This window comes from Carlito syrichta, unplaced genomic scaffold (assembly GCF_000164805.1).
Source record: "Carlito syrichta isolate Samal-C Ts95f unplaced genomic scaffold, Tarsius_syrichta-2.0.1 Scaffold309583, whole genome shotgun sequence".
NCBI lineage: Eukaryota > Metazoa > Chordata > Mammalia > Primates > Tarsiidae > Carlito > Carlito syrichta.
In genome coordinates this window covers 69,080-92,265 of record NW_007253679.1, presented here as the reverse complement: position 1 = coordinate 92,265, position 23,186 = coordinate 69,080, and the positions used below count along the sequence as shown (strand labels likewise).

Genomic DNA, 23,186 nt, shown 5'->3' with positions numbered 1-23,186 from the left:
CAATCTTTGACTTTTTGCAAGAAGCCTACTACAGGAAAGACATTCTGAACACCTTACAGAATCCCAGCTCCAACACTTGCCAGCTGTGTGACCCTGGGCACAGTTTTAAACTTTCAGATCCCTCCTCTGTACATGGTGGTGACTCCTATGTGGGAGAGTTTTAGAGGAGATGATAAGAGGTTATGAACATAAAGTACATTGTGCAGAACCTGACTTATTGTAGATACTCAACTAACAAGAGTTAGTACTCAATAAAAAATAACAAGTTTTGAATTCTAACAGTCAACTATTATAGTGACCTATTATTACTCCAGGATAGTAAAGAACAGCAGAGAATCAGGCATTTCTCTTGATGTAGAATACAGGTCCCTTCTCAGCTACCCCCTTACCTTCTAGATTACAAGGTAATTTGGTTTCAGGTTATTTCCCCCAACACACACACTTCCTCTCAACTCGAGCTCATCTCCATATTTGCCAAACAACTAGGGACCAAAGACTTTGCCAGTTACAAGGTCTGACAATTAAGTTTGTGAACTTGCCACTGTGCGCTTACATTGGCAGCAATGTACGAACAATTCAGCGAAGTTTCATAACCTTTGTATATCAGGGTCTCACAGCTCTGTGTCAACGTGTGGTGGTATCTTGCTGAGTGTTGTTCATTTATTGTTGTTGCATATTTTTTCCTTTCAATCTTTTTTTTTTGTTATTGTTGTTGCACGTTTTCGTGAGAATGTTGGAGCTTGAATTAGAGCAACGAACAAACATTGAATTTCTTGTTAAATTTGGCAAGAGTGTAGCCGGGCTCAGTGGCTCAGCCTGTAATCCGCGCCTTTGGGAGGCTGAGGTGAGTGGATTGCCTGAGCTCGAGGGTTTGAGACCCGCCTGGGCAGCGAGACCTCATCTCTACAATAAATTTAAAAAATGAGCCGGGCGTGGTAGCGCACGCCTGTAGTTCCAGCTACTTGGAAGGCTGAGGCGGAAGGATCGCTGGAGCCCAGCGGGTCAAGGCTGCGGTGGCCGGGAGCGGCCACTGCACTCCAGTCTGGGCGACAGAGTGAGACTCCAACTCAAAAAAAAAAAAAAAAAATTTGGCAAGAGTGGAAGTAAAATCAGGGACATGTTAGTCTAAGTTTATGGGGATAATTCCATGAAGAAAATGGCAGTGTACAAACTGATTAAACGTTTTTCTGAGGGGAGAGAAAGAATCACTGATGAAGAGAGGTCAGGATGGCCAGTAATGAGCAGAACTGACAAAAGCAAAAATTCATTGAAATTGTGCATCAAAATAGTCAGCTGACTGTGAGAAGCATAGCAGACCAAACAAACAGCAATAGATAAATAGTTAGGAAAACCTTAACCAAAAATCTTGACCTGAAAAAGGTGTGTGTGAAAATGGTCCCAAAGGAGCTCTTGTATTACAACAATGCACCAGCTCACAGAACACTGTGAAGGAGTTTTTAGCCGGTAAACAAATAACTATATTGAAGCACCCTCCCTATTCACTGGATCTGACTCCCAATGACTTTTTTCTTTAACTGGAAATAAAGGAAATATTGAAAGGAAGACATTTTGATGACATTCAGGACATCAAGGGTAATATGACAATAACAACTCTGATGGTCTCTCCAAAAAAAGAGTTCCAAAATTGCTTTGAGAGTGGACTAGGCACTGGCATCAGTTCATAGATTCCTAAGGGGAGTACTTCAAAGGTGACTGTAATGATATTCAACAATGAGGTATGTAGCACTTTTTCTAGAATGAGTTTGCAAACTTAATCATCAGGAAGTTTATGACTCTGGATCAAGAGACTAAGGTTGAAGTCCTTGGGAAAGAAAATCATGGCTGCCAGACATGGACATCAACACATATGCTTGGGTAATCTTCCTACTTTTTTCTCACATCTAGATGGTATCTATCTTCTACTGCTTTCTTAAAACTAAAATGCCCCCTTTCCCCTTCATCCTTATTATCTCTGAGCCATTCCAGGCCCAACCTAAATCCCTTGTCAGGCAGACTTGTGCGACTCCCCAGGCCATTACTAAGCTTTCTCTCTGTAGTATATTTTATCATAGAAGATTTTCAAATCTTATTCATTTTTATTTGGTTGCAAAGGTAATACATAATTATTTTTAAAACTCAAGTATAACAGAAATATGTGATGAGAAAAGAAGTCAATAGGTCTAGCCTGTGTATACTCTAAGCATTTGTAATTCTTATGTAATGGGAAAAGGGAGAAGGAGAAGAACAGAAAACAGAGAACTGCAAAAGTATCTTATAATTGTATTTCTAAGAAATAACCACTATGACGAATTTGATATTTGTTTTTTTCCTATACATATACTAATATGGGTGTGTATTATTAATTGGTATACAGTGGTTTTGAATTTCTCATTTTCTTCTCACTTGCTAATATATGTTAGACAATTTTTAGCAAGTGTAATTTTTTTTTTGAGTCGGGGTCTCACTCTATCATCCAGGCTGGAATGCAGTGGCATGATAACAAAGTTCATAACTCATGGCGGCCTCCATCTCTGGGTTTGGGTGATTCTTCCACTTCAGCATCCCAAGTAGGTGGGATGTGCATGCCATCATGCCTGGCTAATTTTTTTGATTTTTTTTTTATTTAATAGAAATGAGGCTTTTCCATGTTGTCTAGGCTATTCTCAAACTCCTAGGCTCAAGCAATCTGCCTGCCTTGACCTCTTAAAGTGAAGGGATTATAGGTGTGAGCCGCCACGACCAGCCCAAGTATAATCTTTATAGCTTTCTAGAAAAGGACTATCTTTTTGCATTGACTAGGTCTCTACCAAGTCTAGGGCAGAATAAATAACACAGTAACAACCCAGGAAATTGACTTTGTCATACAAAAACTACCTCTTAAAAAAAAGCCCAGAATTCTACAAAACGTACAAAGAGGAGCTGATACCAATCCTATTGAAAGTATTCCAGGCAATTAAGAAGGATGGAATTCTCCCCAAATCATTTTACAAAGCTAACATCACACTGATATCCAAACCGGGTAAAGAGACAACAAAAAAAGAGATCTGAAGGCCAATATCCCTTATGAACATAGATGCAAAATCTTCAACAAGATTCTAGCAAATCGGATCCAAAAACACATCTCAAAAATCATCCACTGTGACCAAGTAGGCTTCATCCCCAGGATGCAGGGCTGGTTCAACATTCACAAGACCATAAATGGAATTAAATACATCAACAGAGTAAAAATAAGAACCATATGATTATATCATTAGATGCAGAAAAAGCTTTTGACAAAATCCAGCATCCCTTCTTGATAAAAACCCTCAAACACCTAGGTATAGAAGGAACATACCTCAAAATAGTAAGTGCCATTTACGATAAATCCCCAGCTAACATATCACTAAATGGACAGAAACTGGAAACATTTCCCCTGAAAACTGGAACAAGACAAGGCTGCCCACTCTCACCCCTCATGTTCAACATTGTGTTGGAAGTCCTAGCTAGGGCAATTAGACAAGAAAAGGAAATCAGGGGTATCCAAATAGAAAAAGAGGAAGTCAAGTTATCCCTCTTTGCTGATAATATAATCCTATACCTTGAAAATCAAGAAAATCTGTCAAAAACCTGCTTGCACTGATAAGGGACTTTGGCAAAGTCTTAGGGTACCAAATAAATGTGCAAAAGACAGTTGCATTCCTATACACACCAACAATAAGCAGGCAGAGACCCAAATTAAAAGCACAATCCCATTCACAATAGCCACACAAAAAATGAAATACCTTGGCATCTTCCTAACCAGAGAAGTGAAAGACCTGTATAATGAGAACTACAAAACACTGCTCAAAGAAATCCAAGAAAACACAAACAAATGGAAAAATATTCCATGCTCATGGATAGGAAGAATCAACATTGTTAAAATGTCCACTCTACCAAAGGCAATCTACAGACTCAACACAATACCCATTAAGTTACCAATATCATTTTTCTCAGACCTGGAAATGACAATACAGGAATTCATATGGAAACATAAACGACCACGAATAGCCAAAACAATCCTTAGCAAAAGAAACAAAGCAGGAGGCATCACACTTCCAGACTTCAAACTTTACTATAAGGCTATAGTAATCAAAACAGCCTGGTATTGGTACAAGAACAGGCATACGGACCAATGGAACAGAATAGAGATTTTGGAAGCAAAGCCTCAATTTCTTAACCAACTCATCTTTGACAAAGCCTCCAACAACAACCACTGGGGAGAGGAGAACCTATTCAGTAAATGGTGCTGGGAAAACTGGGTGATCACATGCAGAAGATTGAAACAGGACCCCTACCTATCACCATACACAAAAATTAACTCTAAATGGATCAAAGACCTAAACATAAAACCTCAAACTATAAGAATCTTAGAAAACGCCTGAGACACCCTTATGGAACTTGGAACTGGAAACCAATTCCTATTCAGAACCCTAAATGCCCATACCTTAAGAAATAAGATAGACAAGTGGGACCTCATCAAACTAACGAGCTCCTGCAAAGCAAAATAAACCATCAAGAGAGCGGGAAGACAGCCTATAGAATGGGAAAAAAATATTTGCCAACTGTATATCTGACAAAGGCCTAACATCTAGGATCTACAAGGAACTCAAATGCACCAAAAGGAAAAAAACAAACAGCACCATTAAAAAGTAGGCAAAAGACATGAATAGACATTTTTCAAAAGAAAATATACAAGCAGCCAACAGACATATGAAAAAGTGCTCAGCTTCACTCATCATCAGAGAAATGCAAATCAAAACCAAAATGAGATACCACCTAACCCCAGTAAGAAAGGCCATCATTAATAAAACAAACAAAAAGAGATGCTGATGAGGATACGAAGGAAAGGAAACGCTTCTACACTGCTGGTGGGAATGCAAACTAGTGCAACCTCTTTGGAAGGCAATGTGGTGATTTCTGAAAGAACTAGAAATTGGTCTTCCATATGACCCAGCAAGTCCCCTGTTGGGAATATACCTGGAGGAACTCAAATCATTCTACAAAAAAGATACCTGCACACATATGTTTACTGCAGCTTTATTCACAATAGCAAAAACATGGAACCAACCATATTGCCCATTGAAGCTGGACTGGATTAAAAAAATGTAGTACATATACACAACGGAATATTATGCAGCCATAAAGAAGGACAAACATATGGACTTCACAGCAACTTGGATGGATTTAGAGTCGATCATACTCAGTGATCTATCACAAAAACAAAGAACAGAGTACCATATGTTCTCTCTCATGAGCAGACCTTGAACAATCATAATACTATAAGAAAAGGTTTGGCAGTAGTGGAAACTGTCAGGGAAGAGGGGGTGGAATTGGCAGTTGAGTGAAACTGCTAGAGGAGGGAGGGGCATACCTCATCAACAAGGGTACCTGCATCATCAACGTTTGTATATCTAACTCTGAATTGTACCCCACATCTTTATTTTAATAAAAAACACAGTCGATCCAAAGAATATTAATAGAGAACACTAATTTATCGTGTATTTATGCAGCATCTAGGTTAAATGAAATGGTTTCCTGATCTAAGGGCCATGGGTTATGGCAATGAGAGACTGTGGTTACCAAAAAGCCTTCTTTAGCCATAACAATTCTTAGGAGAAGTTACAACTGGGGGAGGGGACGCATATTCTTCTATTTTCCCAGTTTAAGGAGGAAGGCAGGACCCCATTACTAGGCAGGCACTACTGCCAGGCCCTAGAGAAGACCTAGGAGCAGCCACCTTTTCTAATCAAAGCAGTGATAATAATAGCAAATATCAATTTTTGAGTACATCCTAAGTAATGCATAGTATTAGATACCATGGATACAGAGATAAGAAACAACCTTGGCCTGCATGGAAAAGCTGAAGGGCCTCTGGGAAGAATTATCCTGTAAAGATGTCACAGTAAAGGGAAAAACTGTAGCAAAAGAGAAGGAGAAATGTGACCACGAGTCTAGATTTAGGATGTGAGAACAGGGAAGCAATTCTGTACAAATCAGGCACATATTAAGAATAAAGCTTAGCTACATCAATTGCCTTTAGTATTCACACCCTTTGATCAGGATTCCACTTCTAGGAAAATAATCAAAGGAAAGAAAGAAATGCAGACATACACAAGGTTTATGATCAGGATGTTGAAAGCACTGTTATCTATAACAATGAAGAAAAATGGAAACAAATGTTTAACAGGAGAGTGATTAAATAAACTGGTATATCCTTTTGATGAAACACTGTGAGCCCATTAAGAAGAGGGTCTGTGAAAAATAATTACATTAAAAATATTCTTATAAGGTTATGTATACTGTTAAGACTAAAGCAAATAAAAATATATAGTGTGATTGTAATTTTGTTTTAAAAAACACACATGCAGGTTTATAGTTAAAGAAGATTGCCAAAATGTTAATATAAGTTTTTTGGTGATGGGAGGCAGGATTACAAGTGACAATTACTCCCTTTTCTGTGCTTCACCATATTTCAATTTTTAAAATGAAATTACATAATCAGAAAAAATACACAATAGAAGATAATTTTAGAACAAATGCCTTCAAAAGACATTCAACACAGAGTTATTGAATAATATAAAAATATTCACAGCCTAAATATTCATTAATAGGAAAGTGGTTTCATAAAATAAGACACACCAACACATTGGAATAATATATACTCAGTCCATAAATATATATTTTCCAAGAATAACTGTGACACAATACTTCCCCTAAGCTAGATAAAACATCTCATCCAGCTAAATGACAAAGGGAGGATGAAAATAGAGAGATGAAACAAAACACACTAAGAAAAACGCAAAAAAAGACAAAACAAAATCCAAGATAAAAAGCATTAAAATAAATAAACAGGGATATTTAACTTTATTAAAAGGTGCAACTCCCTCGAAAGGCTGCAACTGTGACAAATATGAACAGTCACACACCTAACTGCATAGCCAGGAAATGAGAGAGGCAAAGACAGATAGAGATGCAAGAGAAACTGATCATCCACAGACACTGTGGGAGGCATTAACCTAAAAGTGAGCAGATCACACAGACAAGACTGGATAGACTGTGAGTAACCCAAATTAAGGTCAGGGTATGAAAGTTATGTACGTATGCCTAGAATAGTGCTAGGAGGAAATTACTCAAATACAGTATTAACAGTTTGTTCTGGAATGGAAGGGTATATAGTGTTCTCTTTCTCCTCCTCTGTATTTTTCCGTTATGAAATACACTTTTAGAATGGAAAAGAGAAAAAGTTCAAGTCCAAAGAGTATAAAGGGCTACATCACAGAGTCATGAACACAGCATTCATAGCACGTGCTGGACTCTGCTCAAATGACTCCACCAGGCAAGTACAGCTGTGAACAGGGAAAGGCAGGGCTCAGCAAGCAGCTGGCCAAAGGCGAACTCGCCTTCCTTACACCACACCAGAGGAGTGCATGACAGCCCCTTTCAGAGCTGGGCCAGATTTTCCTCTCAGGCAGGCTAGGGAGGGGATTTATAGGTCCAGGGGGATCCAGACATCTGTGCTCATGTCTAACCTTTCTGGTGGGAAGCAGACAGAGCGCCATGCGTCCGGGCTGTCCTTCCCCTACATCCACAAATGCCGCCTTTGTGCTGAGGCTCAAGCCCCCAGCCCATGCGGGTATGGGGAGGCAAGAGAGAACAAATCCTGCAGTGTCTTGCTGAATTGTTGCTGCAAGGACCACTCATGTGTGACTGGGCTTTTAACCTTTTTGGAAGAGGCAGCCAGTCCAGAGCTCTCCTGATATCCTCCTGGGCTAACCTGTACTCTCCAGAGGAGCCAGAGGAAGAATGCTAAGTGTTCCAGCATTGATTAAAGCATCATGTTTGGGCCTAAGTCATTTCTTCTCCTATAATTAAAGGAATCTAATCCGAGAGACATAATTGGATATCCAAAGGGATACACGTGTCTCTAAGGTGCCAGGAGCTGGGGAAAAGGAATACTGCCAGAGAGAAACAAGCTGCTCAATTACAGCCTCAAGTCATTTTTGGAATAGAAAAGGCACAAATAATATACACATATAGATGAAGAATAAATGGCTGCTGAGAAATATGAGGCAGCCCGTACACTTCTTGTTCTCTGTTCCTTCCCTATTAGAATGGGCATCAAGACCTAGACAAAATGGGAGAGCTCCTCTTTGGGGCCTGTCTCCTCCCAATCCTCATTGTGCCCAGGCTACACAGGCATCCTCTCCCAGTCTAGCTGATAAGGGAAAAAATAAAGTCATGAGGCAATGACTAAGATGCTAGGACTGGACACACTGCTGTAGAAGTTACATTTCATGCACAAAGTGAGTTACAGGAAGATACTGGAGAGAGAAGATGGTTTTCTCCATGCTTCACAGAGCATCCTGCAGACATGGCTGTCTAATTCTGCATACAACCTCAGGAGCAAAGTTCCATTCACTGTCTTCCACCACTCCCTACCGACCCCACGCACACAGACACACTCAAACATAAGCATGTTGCTCAACCTCTCTCCATGTCTTTGTGTATTATCATTATGAATAATTGTTCTGTTTCTGTTGGGTTGTTTCTGTCCATTACATGAGGCCTAGAGTTAGTCATTTATCATGATATTTGAAAAAAGTAAATAAAACATTATTTTGCCAAAAAAAACCAAAAACCTTTGAGGTTTTAGAAACCAATTTCTACATGTCAGACCCTCCCTTGGACTGGCTTTCTCATCCTTGGTTGGCCTCAAGCTTGTTAGATTTCAGACATGGCTTGATTTCTTTCTGTCCCAGTTCTCTGGGTCAATGCACATTTCCAAGGTGATCCAATATTTCCTGCAGTGTTTCCTGTGAAGGATGCCCAGAAACAGGAGAAAAGAAATGAAGGTTGCCTGGAAAGTCAAAAGAAAGATTCTAAAGGTAAGATAATGGGGGATCTTAAAGCCATATGCCGCCAGGGCTCAGCTGTAGTGGGTGGCACAGACAGCACTGTCCTTAAGTCCAGGAGCACAGACACAAAAGCCTAAAGGCCAGGCAAGGTAATGACAGAGAATGAAGGGCCAGGTGTTGTGAGGACAACTGGGAGAAGTGGGAACATTTATAGGTGACAACTGACTGGCTACTCAGGTCCAGTTCATTGCTGTCACGTGGAAACACAGGCCCAGCACTGCCATGAGTCTGCCAGAAAGTGACTCTATCCAAAACTTAGCAACATGAGAGCAGGAAGAAGAGCCTGGTGCATGAGGAGGGGGTCACTCAACCCTTGTGAGATGAGTGAGAGCCTTCCTGAGCAGACGGGGGACGGTCTTGGAAGAGACGGCTAGTGATATAGAGGACCCATAAACAAGGCAGGAAATATCTACAAAGTAAGGTTGAGTCACAGTCACTGGGATGGAAAGGAAAGGGTGAAATGCTGTAGACAGGCTAAAGAATTTTCAAAAAGCAGAACTCAGCGAAAGAGCAGATGTGCAGGACTAGGGCAGCGATGAATCTTCCAGGGGAAGTCTGCAATGAACTCGTGTAGAGCGCCGAAGAACTGGTCACAAGGGAGAGAAGGTAAACACAATCTTCTACCCTAGCTTTAAAGTCCTGCACCTGGCTCTCCCAGAAAACTTTATTTTCTTTCTTTTCCATTCTCCCACAAAAGGGATCAGGGGATAACCGGGGTCCGGAGGCCCAAGCATGGAGAGTAATAGTGCCAGTCTTATAGCTAATTAGGTGATGAGGTATTCATTCAAAAGTAATTGTTAGCAAAGTTAACAGAGGAACAGACAGGGCAGGGGATAAGCATTCAATAGGGACAATGTCTACAGATAAGAGGCAAAAACAGCTTGGGCTGTGTGGAGTCATGACATATTGGCCAAATGGTGAGGAAGCAAGGACAGAAAAGGGTAAGGGAGAACCTTAAACAGTTCTCAAGTCATGGATTTTCACAGCATGAGGCATGCCTTTGGTTCTGGTTCACAATTCTCTTAAAGACTTAGAAAGCAAAGATTAAAAATTGTGCCAAACAAAAGTATTCAGGACAAATAAGAAATGGCAGACTCAAGACTACTGCTCAGCTAAGCCAGGTGAGCCTTTTCATGACATGACTTTTGTGGGCTTTAGCCTAAAGAAGTATTTTTATGATTATCAAATTGGATCCATGGCCTTAGACAAATCTCAATGTTCATTTCAAAAGATAAACTTCATTAGAAGTTTAAGAACAAGAACAACTACAACTACTTGTTAACTAAAAAATTATTATAGTAGCTAATATTTACTACTTAGTTAACTAATTAGTAAATTAGTGATTGCTAATTAAGGGCCAAGGCACTATACAAAGCCCTTTAAATGCACTGTTTTGTAAATCTTTACAATGATTCTATGAAGGAGCTGGTGGCATCATGCCAAATTTACCCCTGAGGAATAAAAGCAAGACCTAGATATGTGAAATCACCTGCCCAAGATGATAAAGTCTTTGAGTGACAGAGCTGAGGTTAGAACTGAGGTGCTTCCATTCCAAAGTACTTAAGCCCTGGTTCTAAGCCAGGGGAAGCAAGTATTTTCTGTAAAGAGACAGAGAGTAGTTATTTTTGGCTTGTGGGTAATATGGTCTCTGTCACAACTACTCAACTCTGCCTTGTAGTGTAAACACAGCCACAGAGCATACATAAACAGATGGGCATGGCTGTGCTCCGACAAAACTTTATTTCTGGACAATGAAATTTGAATTTCATATAGTTTTCGTGTGTCATAAAATATCATTCTCTCTTTGATTTTTTTTTTTTCCTCCAAGCATTTTAAAAAGTAAAAACCATTCTTAATTCCTGGGTCATAAGAAAACAGGCACTGGGCTGGATTTTCTCCACCCACTGGAGCTTGCTGACCCTGGTTGAAGCCACTAGACCCTGTTGTCCTCGCACTTACATCATGTGGTAGTTTCCTCAGAAGGCCCATAGGTATTTAGGAAAAAACCTGTGAGAATGTGTCTGAATGGGGCACACGATTCTGAGAAACAATTGTGAGGAAAGGCACAACAGAAACAGCCCTGGCACCACCCGATCCCAGACTGAGACTTGAAAATATCTTTCTTCCTCTCAGTCCCCTCACTTGTACACTTCAATTGAAATAAGCATTGAATCCGAAACCAGGGGAAAATATGGGATGACCCCTCCCACATAACACAGTTTTCCACAACTATGGGCCCGGTATGCTCTTCTTACCTGCAGGGTTTGGCTGAAACGCTTTAACGGTGTGGCCTTCACTGGCGGGATGAGATTTGCTAGTGATGTGACTCTGGAAAGGGGTTTGACTCGTTTATTACTAGGCTCCTGTAGGGTTAGAAAAAATAGAAAAGGAAAATGTCAAGGTCAATTATGAAGAGAACATGACTCCACAATACAGCTGTGTCCCAATCCATGAGCTGCTGGCTGCACACTGATCTGTAGAATATAAACAGTGCCCTGTCTCACTCCAGCTGCATGAAGATGACCTGGCTTAGGAGGCAGGGAAAGAGAAATGGTAGGGGATGTCAACAGAGACAGCCTCTGAGAGTATAGCAAAGGGACAGGGATCTGCTCCTTATCCCTCAGCCCCAGTATCTGCCAGCTTTTAATTCGGAAGCTTTCACTTAGGAGAAGCATTTTCCTCACCCTTTCTGTAGAGAAAAGCAGCCTCTGATTTCTCATTCAATGACCTTGTCAAGCAGTTGTTTTTTGTTAGTTCTAGTTTCCTCTTTTTAAACACCTTGTTTAAAGCCATTCTTTTATGCAAAGGCTTTTCTAAATCACAAAGATTGTTTAGTTCACTATATTAAAAATATTTTTAAAAAATAATTTATGACACTGGGCTTTTAAGACAGCTTTTTTGTGTCTACCATGTATTTGAAATAAATTCTTATAATAATTTATAAATATTAATATTTATAAATAATAACCAGACAGCAAAAGAAAGCGCACAAAAGAAAACTCCACTATAGGCATCCGTTTCTACACCATAAATAGCCACAAGTTTTAAAAATCACCTCCACATAAAATGTTATTTGCAAATCTGCAAATTACTTCAAACCAGGTTGAGGGGTAAGAGGAAGCCTGCCCATTTCAAGGACTTTGCAGACATGAATTACATAAATAAAACAGCAGGCTGTGAGGAAAAGAGAGACGACAGACAAAACATTTTACAAAGACAAAGAGAACAGTTACCCTTGTCTTCCTAAGCTCCATCTGACCTGTAGTAGATGCTGGACATGAAGATACCAAATTTTGATGGAAAAAGCCAGAGTAGCCAATTGTGGTGGCAAATATTAATCATTTCCAGAGGCTTTAGCTGTTCATCTTTCCTTTTTAGCCATTACTTTCAAAGTTTCAAGGGTTAAGCCAGAACTTCAGATTCTCCAGGAGATCCCTGCATCCCTGTTCTGAACATTGTAGGTACTTTGAAGAGTCTTTCAAGAATCTGGAATCCTGTTGAGAAGCTCTCATGTCATTTTATGCCCTGGTCAGCCCCAGAAATCAAAAGCCTCTGAATAGACTGTCTCCAAGCTTTCCAGCATTTAAATCTAAAAATTTAGAAATTTTAACTATTCAGTACAATCCCACAATGTGGCCAGCAGTGACTTCACAATTTTTCAAAGCAGTCATATACTTTTCCAAGACAGAGAATGAATCCAGGCTGCTGGGTCCCTCTCCGGCTTCTTAGCGTACTAAGACAGCAGAAAACTCTTGCAATGCCAGGAAGGCTCAGTTCCAAAATGCAAAGGATGAATCTCCCAACATGAGAGACATCACATTACAATGATTTAAGTGCAGAAGAGAAAGATCTGACAGCCCTTCTGCTTCAGGTGACAGTATCCTTCAGTATGCCCCCTGTCTAGTACCTGGCTCCTGAGCATTTGTGCCCAGAGGAGGATTTAAAAAAATTTTTTTTTACGTCAGAGCTGCACCACCAGCATACTGAATACACACACACACACACAGAGTCTCCTGAGCATCTTTTGAATGCCTCTAAATGGCTCCTGCTTTGGGGCTGGAAATGCCAGGTTGGTGGCACAAACTGAATTACAGCAGGAGACAGGGATTCCGGGTGGGAGCAGGACTTGGTCTCAGATAATACTGTGTGCATCTCAGAACCCAGAGACTCTGAGTCAGTCTCTCTCACTCTCTCTCTCTCCTTTTTTTAGTGGTTAAAGCTGCTGGGTCACAGAATGAGGAGGTTAAAGGGCAAACACTAACTGGGTTCTTTTGCTTTAAAAGGGACAGGGAGCGTTGGCAGTACGGGGGATGCACCACCTCTGTTCCACTTGCTGTGTCATCTTTTCTAAGGTTCTGCTGACTCTGCTGCCTATTTCACATGATCCAGTCAGGTAGCATTTTCTGCACAGCTATAAGATGTAGGTAACAGTGCAAATGCTGGCCCCTCTTCAGGCTGAGTGCAGCACTGCTACATGAGATTGTAATTAACACTGCATTCCTAAAACAGTGCCCATTTGGAAATAAACATCAGGCTACTCTCTGGCAATCTGACATTCTGAAGTAACAAACGATTGGACCAGAAGTAGTTGCTGCATGATTTAGTGTTATGATTCAGCAATGCAAGCAGGTGTAATTTCAAAACCAGAACACTTTACAGGTTCCTGGAACTGTGAGGGAGGCTTTATGCCTATCCCATATGAGGGAAGTATGAATTATGGTGTTCTCCTTGAGGGCTTCTGTGAGAACAGGAGATTAAAAAAAAATTCTTGACCTAATTTGATTTTCTTTTCCATTTACTCAGTATGTCTCCAGCTACATTTTACTGCTATCTAAAGAGAGCCCTCAGGGAAAATGTTTCCAGATTCTAGTTAAATAGCTCCACAGAGAACTAGCAAATGCAATACCAGAGATGCTTTCAGGTTTTACAGAAAGATGATAGAACACAACCTGCAGAGAGGCTTCCTAGTCCAAACTGGGCAAGGTCACTACTAAACTCAGAAACAAGGTGCCATGTTTCAAGTACAGACACCACCCCCATCATGTGATTTTTAAGATAGGGCAGGAGAAGCTGGGCTCAGTGGCTCAGCCTGTAATCCCGCACTTTGGGAGGCTGAGTGAGTGGACTGCCTGAGCCCGCGGGTTCGAGACCCACCTGGGCAACTTGGCAAGACCTCATCTCTACAATAAGTCAAAAATTAGCCGGGCGTGGTAGCGCACACCTGTAGTTCCAGCTACTTGGAAGGCTGAGGCGGAAGGATCGCTGGAGCCCAGCAGGTCGAGGCTGCGGTGGCCAGGAGCAGCCACTGCACTCCAGTCTGGGTGACAGAGTGAGACCCCAACTCAAAAAAAAAAAAAAAAAAAGATAGGGCAGGAGGGTATCTCACTAAAGTGGTTATTAAAAAAAAGAAGAAGAAGAAGGTATTGAGCATTCTGTCCAGGCATTATTTTGTGAAAAACAATACTTTTGTTTCATCTTTTTTTTTTCTTGTCTTATTGCACTGGCTAGGCCCACCTGTGTATTGTTGATTACAAGCCAAGACAGTGGATACACTAGTTTATTATTCTAAAGTGATTATTTTATCATTTAATCACTTAAAGTAAGATTTTATCATTAAGTATTGCATTTGTTGAAACAGTGGAAGAAGCACCCTTTATCAAGTAGAGGAATTTCACTGTGAATTTTTATCATGAATTGACATTGGCTTTTATCAAATGTTTTTTTTTTTTCCCATCTATTCAGAAGACAAGAAAAAAAATATGGAAGGAAAAGGAGAGAGTTAGGAGGAAGAAAAGGAAAGGATGAAGAAAGATACACACAGAGGTCATATTTTTTTCATAAAGGAATTTATTTGGCAATTTAAAATATCTCTCATGCTTAACTATAAACAAAGGGGACTAAACAAAGGGGACTAAAGCACTCTACCCAATTTAATGTTTAATATGAGTTTTTATGAAATGGATTTTAGTATTCCTTCTCTAGGGAATACAATTTTTATCCTCTCCTAATTCTCCGCCCCCCGCCCCCACAGGTAAGAACCAAGTGAGATTGTATACAATGTAAGAAAATGCTTATCCTATCAATATAATCTAGCATAATTTTTTATTCCTTCAAAAAAAAATAGTTCCATTGAAATAGACGTGGCATACAGGACACATACACCCCCTTCCCCTAACTTTCCTTATACTTCATTTTTGCAGTCAGAGGGGTTGGGAAGTGGTAAGAAGTTCATCCATACCATGTTTACAGCTGCCCTGAGACTCGATTTCACTGAGTCACAAACATGACCCAGGAGACACTGGAAATGAAGCTATCAGCTTAGAATGCTATACTGTAGGGCAGTGAAGCTCTTGGCTGCTCTACATCTGGCCAGGAGCAAGGGAGAGATGAGAACAGATTGTGCCAGCAGATGTTTTTGCCCATGAGTTGATAGAGTCATATAAAAAAGTCTTTCAAATATTTGGAAATATCAGGGAAGCCTTTGCAGGGTTCCATCTGTGTGCCAGGAGTTATGTGGAAACTGCAGTCCCATGGTTGCATTTAATTCCCTCAGTAACCCTCTAGGTGGTTTTCATCATCTTCATGTTAGATGTTAGATGTTAGACAGGAAGTTACAGTCTTACAGTGATTGAGAAACTCTAGCATAAATAAACAATAACAATGAGCTAATACTGGTCACAGGAACTTGTCTCACTGCTTTACATATATTTGCTAACTTATTCCTCCTAACATCCATATGAGTTAACTACTATTACGATCCCCATTTTACAGATGGGGAAACTGAGGCATAGAGTGGAACAATCTGCTTAAAGTTACTCAGTTAAAAAAAAGGTGACCAGGATGTAAACCCACACAGGCTGACCCCAAAGCCCATGCCCTACACCAGGGCTTGGCAAACTTTTTCTGTAAGGGGGCCAGACAGAAAAATCTTTTAAGCTTTCCGGGCCATCCAGCCTCTGTCATGACTACTCATTTCTGCTATCAGTCAACAATCTACAAATAAATGAGCATGGTTATGTTCCATTAAACCTTTATTTATAAACACTAACAACTGGCCCTCACTTCCCCTGGTTTAGGACCAGCTACGCTTTGTTATGTACTCCTCCTCTCCACTTCCCCTGGCAGTGCTCAGCGACTGCCGATGTCTCCCTTGTGCAATGTGATTAATATTCAGGTCTCACTTATGAGTGAGTACATGTGATATTCAGTTCTTTGTTTCTGGGATAGATCACTAAGTATGATGGCCTCCAACCCTCTGTAATTTGCTGCAAAGTTTATGATTTTGTTCTTTATGGCTGCGTAATACTCCATTATGCATATGTACCACATTTTCTTTATCCAGTCCATTTCAATAGGTCATAGGGTTGGTTCCATGTTTTTGCTATTGTGAATAGTGTAGCTATAAACATGCACGTGCAAGTGTTTTTTTTGGCAGAACGATTTACATTCCTCCGAGTATATTCCAGGAAAGGGATTGCCGGATCCTATGTTAGATCAAGTTTTAGTTCTTTTAGAAATCGTCACATTGCTTTCCATAGAGGTTGAACTAGCTTGCACTCTCACTAACAGTGTAGACGTGTTTCCTTTTCTCCATACCTGCCAACATCTGTTGTTTTTAGATTTATTAATGATGGCCATCCTTATTAGAATTCAGTGGTATCTCATTGTAGTTTTGATTTACATTTCTCTGATGATTAGTGAGGTTGAGCATTTTTTCATGTATCTGTTGGCTGCTTCCTCAGCAAAAGGAATAAAGCAGGAGGTATCATGCTTCCAGACTTTAAACTTTACTACTAGGCTATAGTAACCAAAACAGCCTGGTATTGGTACAGGAGTAAGCACACAGATCAATAGAACAGGATAGAGATTGTGGAAGCAAAAACATGGACTCTCAACCAACTCATCTTCGACAAAGCCAACAATAACAACCACTGGGGAAGGGAGACCACATTTAGCAAAAGGTGCTAGGAAAACTGGCTAACCATATGCAGAAGAATGAAACTGGACCCTTACCTATCACCATACACAAAAGTCAACTCTAAATGGATCAAAGACCTAAACATAAAACCTAAAACTATAAGAATCCTAGAAGAAAACATAGGAAACACTCTCATGCACATTGGAGTAGGCAACCAATTCTTGACCAAATCCCCAAAAGAGAATGACATAAAGCTAAGCTAGACAAGTGAGACATCATAAAACTGAAAAACTTTTGCACAGCAAAAGAAACCATCAAGAGAGTGTAAGACAGCCCACAGAATGGGAAAAAATATTTGTTAATCATATATCTGACAAAGGCCTAACATCCAGGATCTACAAGGAACTCAAATGAACTGAAAGGAAAAACAAACAAACAAACAACCCATTAAAAAATGGGCAAAGAACACAAATAGAAAATTTTCAAAACTCTAATTTATTTTAGAAACACACAGATAAAACAGGACCCTGTTGTATATATTTTAATTTGCGAGTGTGCTTTGCTTTCTCCACAACTGCCTCCGAAATCCATGCTTTTATCTCCATTGCTACAATACCACCTTCTACTAGGGGGTTAAATTGCCTTGATTTTACCATCCCTCTTCCACAGTGCCAAAGGGGGTTCACAATGTTTCATAGTTTATGCCCAAAACTGTCGCCCTTCAAAACTTCTAGTTTACCACAAATATTCTTATGTTCTCACTTCCTTTGACACCTATTTTTTTTTTCTTTGTTTCTTTTTTTAGAGATGGAGTTTTGCTATGTTGCCCAGGCTGGCCTCGAACTCCTAGCCTCAAGCATTCTGCCGCCTTGGCCTCTCAAAGTGCTGGGATTACAGGCATGAGGCATGCGACATCATGCCAGGCCTATAACACCTCCTATTGCCAAGGCCTTCTCCATCCTTTCAGGGTTTCTCATTTGCCCACAGGACAATTCTTTAACTCCTGCCTCTGCCTCTTTCCAAACTATAAGCTTTATTTGAAATGATCAAACTTCTCCCCTATGGGGACCTGACAACTTGTTTTGTATCTTGTCCTTCAGAGAATTCCTGCAGATTTTCCCTCATTTTAATGTTTTTTAACAAAATGGTTGAAAATATACCATGCTATTTTATAGATCTAGCTATCTATTTTAGTCTTGTTCTCATAGTTACTAACTGGGTGATCTTAGGCAAGTTATAGTTTCTTCAACTGAAAAATGGGGAAATAACTTCATAATACAGTACTGAGAATTCTGTGAATAAGAACTATCATTTATTGGGAACTTACAATCTGTGTCAGCCACTGGGTTAAAAGCTTTATGTGGATTTGCTCATGGTAGCTTCAGAACATCCTATGAGAGGGCTAATATCATTATCCCCATTTTATAGGTAAGCCAAGGTTCAAGGAGCATAAGTACTTACACAAGATCACATATCTCAGGTAGAGGCAAAATGTGGACCACGTACTGAACTATATTCCTCTGCTACACTATTCTGCTCAACAGACAATGATGATAAGCACAAAGCACTGTGGACAGCAAAGCTCTCAATTAACAGTGCCTAGAACAGGACTCACAAATTGGTGTTTTTTGGCACTAAAGATTTCTTCCCCTCATCACTTTTGCCTCTAAGAACAGGCGAGTTTATCTAATCACTCAAAGCACAATCTTTTTTAAGAAATTGATTTTGAAGTAATTTTAGATTTACAGAAGAGTTGCAAAAATAGTACAGAGTGTTCCCATACATCCTTTAACCCACTTCCTCTAATGTTAACAACTTACATAACCACTGTTCATTTATCAAAACTAAGAAACAGTGGCTTATCCCTGTAATCCCAGTGCTTTGGAAGGCTGAGGCAGGAGAATTGCTTGAGGCCAGGAATTCTAGATCAGCCTGGGCAACATAATGAGATACTGCCTACCAAAAAAAAAAAAATTAGCTGAGTGCAGTGCCTCATGCCTGTAATCCCAGCTACTCCTGAGGCTGAGGCAGGAGGATCATTTGAGCCCAGGAGTCTGAGGCTCCAGTAAGCTATGATCTCACCACTACACTTCAGTCTGGTTGACAGAGCAAGACTCTGTCACAAAAAAAGGAAGAGGAAAATGAAGAGGAGGAGGAGGAGAAAATAATGAACATTGGTACAACACAATTAACTCAACTATTAATAAAGTTACTGAAATTTTACCAGTTTCCTACTAATGTCCTTCTTTTGTTCCAGGATCCAACCCAGAATCCCACATTATATTTCTGTCCCTCAGTCTTTTTGTCTTTGATGATCTTTTAGCGAAATACTGTAGCTCTCTAATCATCACTTGTTAAGAGTACTGGTTTGTTTTTTTTTAATAGAATTTTTCTCTCAATTTATATTTTGTTCAGTTTATACATTCTGGCAAAAATCCAACAGAAAGATGTGCCCTTCTTTGTATATCATAGCAGGGAGATAACATAATGTTGCTATGTTTTGTTATTGGTGATGTGAACCTTGACTACTTGGTTAAAGTGGTTTTATGGGTTGAATTGTGTCCCCACTAAAAAATAAGTGTAAGTTCTAACCCTGGGTAGTATCTTTGTAGGTACTGTGTAATCAAGTTAAGATGAGGCCATACTGGATAACAGTGGGCCCTGAATCTAATCACTGGTAGCCTTATAAGAAGGGAGACATTTAGACAGAGACACACAGGGAGAAGATGGTCATATGATAAAAGAGAGGTGGAGACAGGAGTGATGCATCTACAAGCCAAGAACAGCAAGAATTGCTGGCAAACACTAGGAACTAGGAAGAGGCAAGTAAGGATTCCACTGCAGATTTCAGAGGGAGCATGACTCTGTTTACACCTTGATATCAAAGTTTTAGCCTCCAGAACAATAAGACAATACATTTCTGTTGTTCTAAACCACCTAGCTTGTAGTACTTTGTTACAGCAGCGGTACCGAAACTAACACAGGTGGTGTCTGCTGGATTTCTCCATTGTAAGGTTACTATTATTCTTTTAATAATTAATACATATATTAGAGGAAATACTTTGTAACTATGTGTATCCTTCTTAATCCAGTTTAGGGAGTGTTTACTCAGAATCTGCAAAGTGTGCTTCATTGAAGTATACAGGTGTCACCACAGGAGTCTCCCAGCTGGACAGGAAGAATCAGAAAGTTGATGCACGCAAGTATCCAAGAGAGTGTTAGCAGGAGCTGACAAGGAAGGAACAGGTGGGTGTTCAGCAGGCACAGCACGGTGGACAATGCGGGCACACCAGACATACAGGCAGCAATAAGGAGGCCTTCACAGACTGTTTGAGCCAGCGAAGAGGGGCTGTGGGGTAGGAGGTGGAGCTTCTTGGGCACTTGCAAATGATTCTTGATGAAGAAAATAAGATGATGATCTTATTTTTTGGAAATAGAAAAAAGCAATAATAATGAAATGATTGTTTCTAATTCTAAAATTTCCGGGTTTTTTTCCCCCCTCTTTTCCCTGGCACAGAGCTAACTGACCTGATGTCATCTGTTCCCAAAAGAAAAGCAAATAATGAGACTCAAATTCCAACGGAAACCTGGCTTTATTGATTAGTCAAACATGTTTCAGAATTATTGGTTTCTCACCCACGAGGTGAAAAAAGGCCTTAAAACTTGGAACTCTAACTTTTCCCTGGAGACGCTTATCAGTGATTTCAACAAAGGGACTACAGGCTCTATGGACTTTGACAAACTACCAGGAACTGCTCCTGGGGGATCCCTGATACCTTTGTCTTGGCTAATCTTAATATGGAGGCCACACTCTTGTGTTTGCTTTCTTCAGCTGTGAGTCTGGTTGCCAGTTGCCTTTTGCCAGGCTTCTAAGGGAGATCTGATTTCCTCTGATGAAATGGCTCAACTCTCTCAATATAAGGTGCTACAAGGAAAAAATACCAATTTCCTTCTTTAAATACAAAAATAAAATGCTGGGTTTTGTTTGTTTTTGCTAATGAGGGAACAAGGAGAGCCTGGATAACCAGAATCCACGGAACACCCTGAGGTAGCTCAGTCTCACACCCAAGCTGGAGACAGGCTGTCAGACTGCTGGACTGAGACTCCCACAATTTCTGTAGCCTTCCCTCATGGAAGTGCTAAAGAGCATATGATGGAACAGTCACAAGATGGTCTGGGCAAATCCACAATTTATACCATCAACTCTTGGGACCATAAAACTGAACGCATTGAAGCTGGAGAGATGATATGTAGTCCCTGTATATTAAGCCCTGTCTGTGCCTGAACTAGTCAGTACCAAAAGCAGATTTGGCACCTACGACTTTTCAGCTAAAGTCTGCCTGTGAGGTGGTTGCTTTTAGGGGAGCCTTGGATAAGGGAGAGGCATTGGGAGGACAGCTAGTTGAGCTTAGACAATGCTGGCATGAGCCTCTGCAACCATGCTCAGAGTCCCTGCCCAGACACAGCTTTCCATAATACGCAGATTTTAAAAATGGGCATAGAAAGAAATCACACATTATGACAATTTCTGTGGTCTTCCTGGCTTCAGTTCCTCTAGGCATCCCCTGCTTCTTTCAAGTACTGGCAAAAACACTGTTGCTCTCTAATGTCTGAAAAAACTGAGTGGCAAAAGGAAGGAAAGGTGGGGGCGTGGGACGAGCAAGAAGGATTTCACCTCGTACACTCTGGAGAAGCAATTAATTTTACTATGAACTCTGAGAGCGCTAATGTTCATTTTGTTTCTGAGAGAAGGCCTCAAGCAAGTTATTACCTTTATTTTCTCATCATCATTGAATTTTTGCCCCCATACTGGAAAAGTAACCTTTCCTACTTGCCAGCTATGGGGAAATTCATTTTTGCTGAAAGAAGGTTTATGGGCTGAAAAAAAATGAATCTTGGGAAATAATTGAGTAAAATATGGGACTCTTCAAGAGCTGAAGCAGGCAGCAGGCTAGATTACAAACATAATTTCTCAGCAGTGCCAATACAATAAAACAAAACCACTGTTTCAGACACTGTATTTTTGGCTAAGGTTTCACTCTGTAATAACTTTCAAAGTTATTCGTTTTAGTCAACATTATAAGGGTAAGTCAACATTTGTCCTGGCAGCAAGCCCAAATTTGTTATTTTATTAGTCTGCTACTGGTTAAATTGGCCCAAGATTAAACACATCTAATAAATAGCCCTAAAATATTGGAGTTTAGCAGAAAACCACATTCAAGTTCTCTTTGCACAGGATGTTACTATTACTTAACCTTGGGCAGAAGGAGAAACACACGCCCACACCCTGGATAAGTTCCTTTTAGAAAATGCCAGCCCCCATTGCCTGAAACTCATCTTGGTCATGCCCAGACATGGTGCTACAGACCTTCAGAGAAAGAGGAAGCCAAATATTTAGCTCTTTCTGCGGTCCCTGGCTCCACATCTGCCTTCTGAACTTGTAGCAAAGCTCTTATTCTGTCGAGGCAAAAAGATGCTTAGAGCTAAAGAGCTGAAGCACTACAAGAGTTTGACTCCTGACAAAGGAAGAGATCATCCCAGATTCAGAAGGAACATTTTCTCAACATATAGGAAGGCCAGCCTTGGGGACAGAAGGTCAACCTTATAGGAAGGTCAGCCTTGGGGCCAGAAGGCATTTTCTCACAGTTCAATTCAGGTTATGCATTTTTAGCAAGAAAGCCACAGAAATGATGTGCCCACAATGCCACACCCATCCTCGGGTGTGGAAAACAGAGCCACAGCTGGACCTCCTGATTGGATAATGCCAACAGGGCATCTGGAGGTGGCAAAAGTGCCCTGGTCATAGCCACAGGACCCAGAGGAAGGTCTCTGTGGCTTTGGGGGTTCTGCAATCAGTCATTTCCTACATGACTTCTTGGAAACCCTTGGGTGGAATATAGTAAGTGTCGTATTTGTTTATCCATGTAAATGGGATTCCATGTAAGAGGGAGAGGGATACCACTGAGGGTTCCATCGCTGCTTCAGAGGTCAGGAAGCTGGTGTGTACAGACCTCAAAAGTACTTCAAGGACGTTTTCTGAGTTCCCTCAGAGTTTAGGAATGAGCTGGAAGCAGGTGATAAAGTTCTTATCACTTTGGCCAAAGAATGTGTCAATTCTTTGCAAAGGATCTAAGGATAAAATATAAGCCAACCTTTCTAGCCAGAGCACAAGACTATGACTTTGGGCCAACAATGTAACATCTATGGGCTTGGTTCCCTCTGCTGTGAAGTAGACATGACTCTCCTACCTCCTCATAGAGTTGTTGGGAGGATCACAGGACATTATGTTTATGATGTGCTTGGCACAGGCCTGCTCTGTAGTAACCCCCTAGAAA

The 23,186-nt window shown here is 40.6% G+C and overlaps 1 protein-coding gene across 4 annotated transcripts in view; it reads right to left on the bottom strand.

The window, feature by feature from the left end:
- ARHGEF3 (Rho guanine nucleotide exchange factor 3) overlaps positions 1–23,186 on the bottom strand; it is a 72,189-nt gene that overhangs the window by 32,098 nt on the left and 16,905 nt on the right. The window contains exons 1-2 of one of the 4 annotated variants that reach the window (XM_021717267.1): positions 12,167–12,859; positions 11,189–11,296 (exon numbers count right to left, since the gene is read on the bottom strand). In XM_021717267.1, the coding sequence (XP_021572942.1) occupies positions 11,189–11,296; positions 12,167–12,187 (129 nt within the window). In that variant the 5' untranslated portion in view covers positions 12,188–12,859. Of the gene's footprint in view, positions 1–11,188; positions 11,299–12,166; positions 12,860–23,186 lie in introns of those variants that run through there. The other 3 variants (XM_021717268.1, XM_008067413.2, XM_021717266.1) reach the window with 3 other exon arrangements.